This window comes from Ahaetulla prasina, chromosome 4 (assembly GCF_028640845.1).
Source record: "Ahaetulla prasina isolate Xishuangbanna chromosome 4, ASM2864084v1, whole genome shotgun sequence".
NCBI classification, from domain to species: Eukaryota; Metazoa; Chordata; class Lepidosauria; order Squamata; family Colubridae; genus Ahaetulla; species Ahaetulla prasina.
The window spans coordinates 22392785-22404068 of record NC_080542.1 but is presented as its reverse complement, the minus strand read 5'-3'; the positions used below and the strand labels follow the sequence as shown (position 1 = coordinate 22404068).

General features: G+C 42.3%; 1 protein-coding gene across 2 annotated transcripts; it reads right to left on the bottom strand.

Annotated features, from left to right (window-relative positions):
• Positions 1 to 8956, bottom strand: ISOC2 (isochorismatase domain containing 2). Of its 2 annotated transcripts, XM_058181077.1 has the most exons (6): positions 8819 to 8956; positions 7336 to 7474; positions 5819 to 6031; positions 1572 to 1642; positions 1355 to 1472; positions 1 to 451 (listed from the first exon to the last, which is right to left on the bottom strand). In XM_058181077.1, exons 2-6 carry the CDS (start codon positions 7465 to 7467, stop codon positions 371 to 373), a joined length of 615 nt encoding a protein of 204 aa, XP_058037060.1. In that variant the 5' UTR covers positions 7468 to 7474; positions 8819 to 8956; the 3' UTR covers positions 1 to 370. The 2 variants fall into 2 exon arrangements, with proteins under 2 accessions (XP_058037060.1, XP_058037061.1); XM_058181078.1 differs by lacking the exon at positions 5819 to 6031.
• Between the last annotated feature and the right edge of the window lie 2328 nt (positions 8957 to 11284).

The following is an 11284-nucleotide window of genomic DNA, read 5'->3' as shown; positions in this document are numbered from 1 at the left end:
TAAAACAATTCCACATATTATTTATACATCCTCACAAGAGAACTGTCACAATAAAACGTGCAAATTAAATATATATTTGTACACATTGCCAAGATTCCATCATGAGCTAATGAGGGAGTATTGATGTTTCTTAATCGAAAAAGACCAGGTCAAAATATTACCAGTCCTTCTTTCAACCATCTCATTGCATAACTATAGAAAGATCACAGGTCTGATGCAGCTTCTCAGTTTGGTTTATAATTCATCATCTTCCTCTTTAAAGTCAACTTGAAGAATCTTGGATTTCGTTCCTTCCCATTGAGAAGGACAAGGACATCAGATGAAATGGCTGAAGGTGCTTTAAAAGAAGATCACCCTTGAAGCAGCTGGGCTAACCAAAAAGGGGATCTGGCACTTTTATGAGGGGCAGAAGGCCACTGTCAGGGGCAGGATCCATAATCAATTTCTGAATCTGAAAAAGAAAGGGAGGGGGGGACAGCTGGAGAATCATCCGGAAGCTATCTGACTTGCTTTTCTTTAAGCGAGCAGAAATTCACAAGATAGAAGAAGTAAGAGTTGGAAGGAACTTTGGAGGTCATCTAGTCCAACCCCCCTGCTCATGCAAGATCCACAAATATGGATTTCCCCAGAACCCTGCCAGAAGTTCTCACCAAAACTGTTATGTTCATTGTGACTGAAGGGATATACTATTACATTTAAAATAAGTTTGACAGTTTCAGTCCTAGTGCCATCCAGTTTCTGGAGAGTGGCCTAATAGTCTATTGAAAGATGAGTATAGTTCTTTTTTTCTCCAAAAATATGCTCCCAGGCAAAGGTTGGTTTAACTCTGCCAGACCACATTCCCTTGGGCGGAGACAGAGAACTGGTTTGTTCACATTGATTTGCTTGGATCAGCTGGCCTCATTTGGTCAACCAAATTGCCTTACAGTTAGATAGAGACAAGAGCCTAGAGTGGCCCCACAACAGGAATTATCTAGGAATTCTGGTAACTAGTTACTGCATTCTCCTCCTCTATGCCAGTGAGCACATGAGGAGGTGAGACACAATAGAATAATGTACAAAAACGATATGTTCTCCCATCACCTGCTCCTGATATTGCTGATCCTGACCAAGCAACTATGGGTTTTGTAATTTTATTACCCTTCAAAAAAAGAAACAGCCCCAGCCTGCTTCTGTAAGGGTGGCTGGGATACCACCAAAGAGGCTCCTCCCGATATCAGTGGGACTGCTTCACACTGAGCCGATTAGATCTCACTGCTTTACCAGGGGGGCATTTATAAAGAGGCACTCGCCAACTGAAGCAGGTGAATGAAGCCAGCAGCTTGGAAGTGTGCAAAGAAATTTAGAGAATTACCTCTCGGAAATGCGGGTGGGCTGCATCCCGGACAAGCTGCAGGATAAGTCCCTCGCTGGTGGTTAGGAAGGCCCCGCTCTGACGTAGTCTGGACAGAGCTATGATCCTGTCCACCTGGCTAGGAAAGCGAGACAGAAAGAATAGAACCCAGTGAAAGACCTGAGGAAAACGGAAGGGGCGATGTTGGACTCTTCTCCCCAACCGTCCCACTGATCACCTGCGAGAAGAGCAAGCATCCACCACGATGTGAACATCCAGGCCTCGCTCCATGGCATCCAAGGCAGTACTCTGGATCCAAAAAAAAAAAAAAAGAAAGAAAGAAAAGAGAAGAAACTGCCTTCAGTTTCTATGAGAGAGCAATCATTCCTGTGGTGGCACTCTTCAGAACTCTGCCGCTCCCAGGGTTTTGCAACTCTTTCAGTTCTTCAACCATCTCCCACAATTGCCCAGTCAGCAGCCCTCTGGGCTAAGAAATGCTGGGGTATTTGGTACTAACTATGGGTTGTGGAGATGACTATGCTGGGTCCTCATTCTCACCATGAATACACCCACCGGTGGTAAGCTGGCTCCCTGCATATAAAGCAGCCTCGCTGCTTCTCCTTTAATTCATAGAAGCAAATTAGCTTCATACCTATTTCTAAGTTCTATAGGTAGTCCTCAACGTACAACTACAGTTCAGACCAGAAGTTCCATGGCTAAGCGAGACAGTTATTAAATGAGTTGTATCCAATTTTACTTTTGCCATGGTTGCTAAGAGAATTACTACAGTTGTTAAGTGAATCACATGGTCATTAAGGAAATCTGATTTCCTCCATTGACTTCACTTATCAGAAGCTGGTTGGGAAGGGTGCGAGGACCAACTACAAGTCACTTTTCTCAGTGCTGTTGTAACTGTGAATGGTTGCTAAACTAATAGGTGTAAGTCGAGGACTACCTATACATTATTTGGCGTTCTTAGCTTGAGAAAAAAATTGAAGTGCTTTGTTTTATTCCCTCCCGGGCGCCTCAGGATTTGAAATTACACAATTGAGCTCAAAATTTCTGTTAAGTGAGATATTTATTAAGTGAATTTTGCCTCATTTTACCACATTTTTTGCCACAGTTGTTAAGTGAATCGCTGCAGTTGATAAGTTAGCAATCCAGTTGTTAAGTGAATCTGGCTTTCCCATTGACTTTGCTTGTCAGAAGGTCGCAAAAGGGGATCACATGACCCTGGGACACAAAAATGGTCATAAATATGAGCCAGTTACCAATAAATAAATAAGGGCCGTGATAGCTCAGGCTGGTAAGAAGCCTGTTATTAGAACACAGCAGCCTGCAATTACTGCAGGTTCAAGCCTGGCTCAAGGTTGACTCAGCCTTCCATCCTTTATAAGGTAGGTAAAATGAGGACCCAGATTGTTGGGGGGGCAATAAGTTGACTTTGTAAAAAATATACAAATAGAATGAGACTATTGCCTTGTACACTGTAAGCCGCCCTGAGTCTTCGGAGAAGGGCGGGATATAAATGTAAATAAAATTTTTTAAAAAGCATCTGAATTTTGATCACGTAGCCATGGGGAATGCTACAAAGATTATAACTGTAAAAAAGGGTCATAAGTACTTTTTTCAGTGTTGTTGTAATTTTGAATGGTCACTAAATGAATTGTTGTCAGTCGAGGACTACCTGTATTTTCCAGACCAGCTACATCGATTAAAGATTCAGAGATAGGAAGAAATGGATGTCTTTCCAGTTTTGGGAACTCTGGCACTTAAAACACTGAATAAATTATAGGTGTCTAGATTCACACAACATGCAGAGTCAAAACCAAAGAAGTCATACCACTCCTCTGAATACAACAAATTACCTTATGCCACCAGACTTGAAATCTTGAATTTAGAAAACTTAGAACTCTGCCGCCTTCGACAGGACCTGTGTTTAACTCATAGAATCATCTATTGCAATGTCCTTCCTGTCGAAGACTACTTCAGCTTCCATCATAACAATACAAGAGCAAACAATAGATTTAAACTCAATGTTAACCGCTTCAATCTAGATTGCAGAAAATATGACTTCTGTAACAGAGTTGTTAATGCTTGGAACACACTACCTGACTCTGTGGTCTCTTCTCAAAATCCCTAAAGCTTTAACCAAAAACTCTCTACTGTTGACCTCACCCCATTCCTAAGAGGTCTATAAGGGGCGTGCATAAGAGCACAAACATGCCCACCATTCCTGTCCTATTGTTTCCTTTCATTATATCCAATTAATATAGTTATTACATACTTATGCTCATATATATACTTATATATTATATAGTTATTTTCATGCTTATGCATATATATACAAAATAAATAAAAAAATACTTGGCTGAGTATGCTCAACCTATTAGATCAAAATATGGCTTGTTTTTAAATCAATGAAACCTATGCAAAAAAAAAACGATCAGGCTCAAAGTACACCAAGAAACTAACAGTGCATCCCTGAGCTATGTATAATTTCTTCTGTTGGTTTGTCTACACTAGGTAGTTTTGATTTATGAATGCAATTGGGACTGGCACTTTCATCACTGAAGAAGTCATTAAATGAGTTATGCTCAATTTCACAACGTTTTGCCATGGTCGTTAAGCAAATCACTGCACTTATTAAGTGAATCCGGCTTCCCTCATTGACTTTGCTCGTCAGAAGCTGGCTGGGTAGTTCAAAAATAGTGATCCCATGACCCTGGGACACTGGAACTGTCATAAGTACATGCTGTTTCCAAGCACCCAAATTTTGATCACATTACTGCAAAGCCACTGCAATAGTTAAAAGTGCAAGGACCAGGTGCTAGTCACTTTTTTCAGCACTGTTGTAATTTTGAATGGTCATTAAATGAATGGCTGTAAGTTGAGGACTACCTGTACATTGTATGAACCTAGATAGGATAGTTTATAACCGTGATGGCAAACCTATGGCACGCGTGCCAGAGGTGGCATGCAGGACCCTCTCTGTGGGGCATGCAAGCCGTCATCCCAGTTCAGCTCTGCCACACATGCACGCGCACCTCCCACCAGCCAGCTGGTCTTCAGGTCTCTGCTGAGCATATGCAGGGGGTGGGACACATGCACAGGGGCTGCATACACATTGCATTTTGGGGGTTCGGGTGCACGTGTGGGCATTCCCACGTGCATGCACGCTTTGGGCACTCGATCCAGAAAAGGTTAGCCATCACTGGCTTATAAGCATGGTTTACAGTTTACTCCTCTGGTGAATCCAGCAGCGATAATTAATTCAGTAAACTGTGGTTTAGCGTGTTCTATAAAAAAAGGTTTGGCATCAAGTCATGCTGGCCACATGACCACGGAGGCGTCTTCGGACAGCACTGGCTCTTCAGCTTTGAAACGGAGATGAGCACCGTTCCCTAGAGTCGGGAACGACTAGCACATATGTGCGAGGGGAACCTTTATCTTTATAAAAAAAAGCTACTGGCTTATTTGAACAAGACCAATAATCCTGACCTCTATAGTCCTTCTATATATTGGTCTGTTAAGCTTCTAACCCACTTTTTCCTCCAGAAATACAAGTTGATTTAGATAGGAACCTCTCTTCCTTTTAACTGTACAATAGCCCTTTGCAGCTGGATCCACAGGAGGTGGGGCACAACAATTAAAACCATGCTGTGCTCTAAACTCTGCCCTGGGGCTGAGTTTGTAGCATGATGCTTTCTTTATCTGTTATTTTTTACAAAAGAAGCAAGTTCCTAAAGATTCCCCTAACCTTGCAAAGAATAATGGCTTAGCGAGACTAGTTCAAACCCTTGAGACCTAAAGGCGTTTTAAACTTGAATCTCCCGTGTTAACTCCAAGACCTTAAGCACCATCATATACACATGCAGTTGGGTTTGCTACTAGCAGAATGGGCCAACTTGCCGCAGCCAACTTGCCATGGCTAACTCACCATGATCAGGTCACTACAGCCAACTCGCCACAGGACAATTTGTCATGGTCAACTCACCATGGGACAAACTTATTGTGGGACAATTTAACAATTCAGGTTAAATAATTTTATTTTATTTGTAAATTTTCGTCATTTACATTTCATTTTGTCCCTTCTTTGGCATCCTTTAATTATTCTATTCTTTGACCTTAGTGCAACTCTTGTCTTGCAGCAAGCTCTACTACAGCAAGTTGGTCATGGCGAGTTGTCCCACGGCGAGTTGTCCCACAGCAAGTTGACTGTGATGAGTTGGCTGAGGTAACTCAGCCACGGCAAGTTGTCGTACACCCCCCTGCAGCACCAATAGGAGGGGAACTGAGTTTATTAGCTTTCTGCTGAACACTAATGAAACCAAGCTCAGAAAGCATCAAGAACCTCACAGTTCAACCGTGAGCTACAAATATTCTCTTCTATTGGTTCACTGATAATAGCTGTATCGGTAGCCCGTCTACCCTGGCATCAGTTCTTTTGCCCTACCCCCAAAATCCAGATTCCTGGTCTCATACCATAATGCAAGCCTGTGTCTCGATCCCACAGAGAAGTATAGATTTCAAGTTGGGAACAGTTGCCATCTCTTTTTCCACCTCTGGGATAAGCATGCTGAAGCATGTTTTGGGGTATTTGGGCAATTCTTCAGCTCCCAGCTCCGGTACTGTTGGACCCAAACCTTTGGGGTATTGCTCAGTGACCACAGTGCAGATTTCAAGAGCTTTTGCAACCTGTGGAGAGACAGAACAGAGCCCTGGGGATGGGTGCAGTGAAAACAAGCTGTACTCCCAGATTGTTTAGATCAGGGTTGTCCAAACTTGACTTCTTCAAGAGTGGTGGACTTCAACTCCCAGAATTCCCCAGCCAGCATGAGCTATATGAGCAAGTTGCTGGCTGGGGAATTCTGGGAGTTGAAGTCCACCACTCTTCAAGATGTCAAGTTTGGACATCCCTGGTTTAGATGGAGAGGTGAGCTTTTCAGATGCTGATTTTATGCTGACCCCTTGTGTCCATCTAAGGAATTGCACAAGACACCTTAGCCTTGCCTTAAGGGCCTTTCTTTCATGAAGACCCTCTCATCTCCAGAAGTAAGTACTTGGGTATTGGCAATCAGGAAGACCATCGTTGTTCTGAGGAATTTAGTGACCTGTTTTGATTTCTCTTTCGTATTAAAAAAAAGCCTAGAGGTTTAGAGCTCTTCCTTGAGCTAGCCTGTTTGTTTTTTATTCGTGTTTGCTGGATCTTCACATAACTCTCTATTCACAGTGAAAGTCTCAGGGCTTTTGATTCCCATCCCAGAGTCATGTACCCCCAGTCAAAGTCAGGTCTTGAAATTTCCTGACCATAGCAGGGCCATGAAGTCATAGTGCCACACTTTGATAAAAACCTGGGGGTTTTGTTGTTTGTTGGGAGCTTCAGCATGGAACCTAGCACTAGGTACCATGGAAATTGGTTGCCCTTGGGACATCTCTGCTGTCATAATTAAGGAACTCCTGACAGTTTGAAAGAAATTTTGGTAATATTTTGCTTGGTATATATGCTTTTTATGTTATGCTTTTACATCTGTTTGCTCAAGTTAATAGAGCTTAAAATCCCTGTATTTATTGGAATTTTCATTGTCTTCTGGATCCCAAAGAACCAATTGCTTAGGCATCTTATCACTACCATGACATTTGGCAAAATAACATGTTGTGATGCCTGGTTTTGCCAACATTGACAACAAAACATTCTTGCAAACAGCTCCCAAGAGTCACTAAAATTTGGGCAATATCTACCTCCAAATTATGGACTAGACTTAATCTTGGAGGAACCTGATGGGTAACATCCCTAACAGCTAAAGCATGGCTTCCTTGTAACACTTGAATGAATTCTGGAACCCATATTTACAGAACTTCTGTACTTTGCGTACTTTGATTGGGGACCCAATCAAAACCATTAAGTGATATAAATTTCTTCCCCTATCCCTTCATCTTTCTCTCTCTCCTATCTCTTAGACCATGCCAAACTTCTTTGCCCTTCACCCTCCAGTGTTTACCTTCAGCATCCGAGCTGCCACAGATACAATCTGAGGAAAGTAGCTGATGTTGGGGCGGAATTTCTCTTGCATGTCACACAGGAACAAGATGCTTGATTTGGGAACCACTTTTCCAAGCCGTGCCAGGGACATTTCCAAGCTGAGATCAGATTGAGATATTAGAATATCCTGAAACTTTCTTTCAGGACTTCTACCCTGAAATATTTCTAGACTGCTCAACTTCAAAGTAATTCGTGGCAGCTTCACAATTATTATTATCACAATTGTCACTCAAGGTAGTATAGGATTAAGAGCTCCTTACCTGATAATTATAAATCGTAAGCTGCCACCCTGGTCCAATATGGGTTGGTATTTTTTTTTAATTGCCCAGTCTAGGGCTGAGTGAGAGAATAACTGTCTTAAGGGAAGATTAGAAGATTGAACCAGAAGATCCTGGTTCAATACCTGAATTGCTCCATCACACTGATGTAACTATCTCATAATTTGGACTTTAAGCTCCATTTGAGATTTTCTGGAGTTTTCCATATTTTTTGCTAGTGAATGTTAACAGACTTTCATACTGATCCTATTGATAAATAAAGGGACAAATACAATCAAACTGTTTTTTATTTTATGTGTCAACCCACAGGCAATCCTACCACCATCCTTAAGAATGTTTTAAGAACTTTTCCTCAGGAACACGTTGAATGCTATCCGACCTGAGAGGGCCATCATCTGGCATTATATTGTCAATCATTTCCTATTTTCTATCCATGCAGTTGTCTTGGTAAAAAATATAGGAACCTCTGCCTTCTCCTGTGCAGTATAAATTGCTGCCTTTGCTATTGTCACTAAAGTAATAATCTGTTTCCAGCATCTTACTATATCACTGCTGCTCAACACACAGTAGATGCCTGCTTGCCTTAGTGAGCAGCTGGGATAACCTTCATACTTTGGGTATATTCCTGCTGGGAATAGATACCTCCACCCCGCTCATTCCTCCTAGGAATACCCCTTTTTCCTCCCCTGCAACCAACATAAGGCAGCACAGCAGGACTTGAGGGAGTGGGGCTGGGAGACACGAAACCCAAGGTTAGAGATAGATCTCAATGGAGAAAAATCTATTTTTGTGTCTGCTAAGTGTTGACACCAACCTCATGGCACATAATCATAAAAAATCAAAACTAATGGTCAAACTTTCTTCTTCTGAGAACTGAAAACCCGACTAGCATTTCTTTAACTACAATACTTAAATAGGATCCCGCCCTTCCCCATGTGCTTAATAAGGCTGTAATAGGGGGAAAAAATCCAAGACACACGGAAGCTGACAGTTCTCTCCGCAGTCAGTTCAGGCTTCAACACGCCACCCACAGTTACCAATGCAAAGCGCCTGCCCCAAGGGCCTGAGCCTTCCAGTGTCTCAGGTCGGTTACATGCCACGTAACTGCTTTACTTTGCTCAGGCCCTCCTAAAGGCTTCACCCACGACTTCATGGAACACTCACCTTTTTAATGCTCTCTGGGGCCACTGCGAACTGCTAGCCAATCAGAAGCGGAATCTCTCACAAACTACCCCCTCCAGCCACGCCTTCAGAACAGCCACTGGCCGCCAATGATCTGACTCTTGATGTCCTTTCCCTTCAGCCAATGGCGTCGCTCCTTCGGGTTCCACGCCCAGCCGTATTGAGACTCTGCGTTCTAAAAAAAACAAAAAACCTCTTACAAGGAAGTCTAAAAGAAATGTAGTTTTTGAACTGAGCTGGTAGGCGGGAAGGCGGCGCACGTGAAGGAATATGCAGTACAATTCGCGTGTGTAATAGTTGGCTAGGTAGGTAGGTAGGTAGGTAGGTAGATAGATAGATAGATAGATAGATAGATAGATAGATAGATAGATAGATAGATAGATAGATAGATAGATAGATAGAAAGAATTTTTTTTTATTGGCCAAGTGTGATTGGACACACAAGGAATTTGTCTTGGTGCATATGCTCTCAGTGTACATAAAAGAAAAGATAGATAGATAGATAGATAGATAGATAGATAGATAGATAGATAGATAGATAGATAGACCGCTTCAGTCTTGATTGCAGAAAATATGACTTCTGTAATAGAGTTATTAATGCTTGGAACACACTACCTGACTTGTGGTCTCTTCTCAGAATCCCCAAAGCTTCAACCAAAAACTATCTACTATTGACCACCCCATTCCTAAGAGATCTGTAAGGGGCGTGCAAAAGAGCACAAACGTGCCTACCGTTCCTGTCCTATTGTTTCCTTTCATTATTATAAACCGGAAAATTATAGGCCAATATCACTATTGAATTGAACAGATTGATAGATAGATAGATAGATAGATAGATAGATAGATAGATAGATAGATAGATAGATAGCAATACAATTATACAACAAATGCTCTGTCTTACACATTGGAAAAAAGAACCTGAATACTAAATACAGGCTTGATGGACACTACCTTATAGATGACCCCCGTTAAAGACGTTGGAGTTTTCATATCAAATGATCTAAGTGCCAAAGCCCACTGCAACTACATCGCAAAAAAGGCTTTAAGAGTTGTAAATTTAATCTTGCATAGCTTCTTATCCAGAAACACTACACTACTAACCAGAGCATATAAAACATTTGCTAGACCAATTCTTGAATACAGCTCGCCTATCTGGAACTCATACCTCATTTCGGACATTAATACAATTGAGCGTGTCCAGAAATATTTTACAAAAAGAGTTCTCCACTCCTCTGTTTACAACAAAATTCCTTATGCCACCAGACTTGAAATCCTGGGTTTAGAAAATTTAGAACTCCGCCGCCTTTGACATGACCTGAGCCAGAAGTGGGTTTCAGCAGGTTCTGACCAGTTCTGGAGAACTGGTAGCGGAAATTTTGAGTACTTCGGAGAACCGGTAGTAAAAATTCTGACTGGCCCCGCCCCCATCTATTCTCTGCCTCCCAATTCCCAGCTGATTAGGAGGAAATGTGGATTTTTGCAGTAACTTTCCCCTGGAGTGGGGTGGGAATGGAGATTTTATAGTATCCTTCCCCTGCCACGCCCATCAAGCCACACCATGCCCACCAAGCCACACCCATACAATCGGTAGTAAAAAAAATTGAAACCCACCTCTGACCTGAGCTTAACTCATAGAATCATCTGTTACAACGTCCTTCCTATTGAAGACTACTTCAGCTTCAATCACAACAATACAAGAGCACACAATAGATTTAAGCTTAATGTGAACCGCTCCAATCTTGATTGCAGAAAATATGACTTCAGAAACAGAATTGTTAATGCCTGGAATGCACTACCAGACTCTGTGGTCTCTTCCCAAAATCCCCAAAGCTTTAACCAAAAACTGTCTACTATTGACCTCACCCCATTCCTAAGAGGTCTGTAAGGGGCGTGCATAAAAACACAAACATGCCCACCATTCCTGTCCTATTGTTTCCTTTCATTATATCCAATTAATATAGTTATTACATACTTATGCTCATATATATGCTTATATATTATATAGTTATTTTCATGCTTATGCTTATATATATATATCTCTCACCCTTCCTGTTCAACATTTAGATGAAGCCGCTGGGAGAGATCATTCGTGGTTTTAGGGTGAGTTGTCAGCTGTATGCTGACGACACTCAGCTGTACATTTCCACCCCAAACCACCCCAACGAAGCCATCGATGTGATGACTCGATGTCTTGAAGCTGTTCGGGTCTGGATGGGGACGAACAGGCTCCGACTCAACCCATCCAAGACAGAGTGGCTGTGGATGCCGGCGTCCCGGCACAGTCAGCTTACCCCATTGCTGACTGTGGGGGGCGAATCATTGGCCCCCAGGGAATCGGTGCGCAATTTAGGCGTTCTCCTGGACGCACGGCTGTCTTTAGAAGACCTGTTGTGACCCAGGTTCCTGGACCCGGACTCCTGGACTCGGATGATTCAGAAAGTGAGGGAGA

Excerpts from the sequence above, each read along its gene's own strand:
- ISOC2 (XM_058181077.1), bottom strand. The coding sequence starts at position 7,467 with ATGTCCCTGGCACGGCTTGGAAAAGTGGTTCCCAAATCAAGCATCTTG. Across the intron at positions 1,473-1,571 it reads GATGCTTGCTCTTCTCGCAG|CCAGGTGGACAGGATCATAG; the intron begins GTGATCAGTGGG and ends TCGCTTTCCTAG. Across the intron at positions 452-1,354 it reads CCCACCCGCATTTCCGAGAG|ATTCAGAAATTGATTATGGA; the intron begins GTAATTCTCTAA and ends TTTCTTTTTCAG.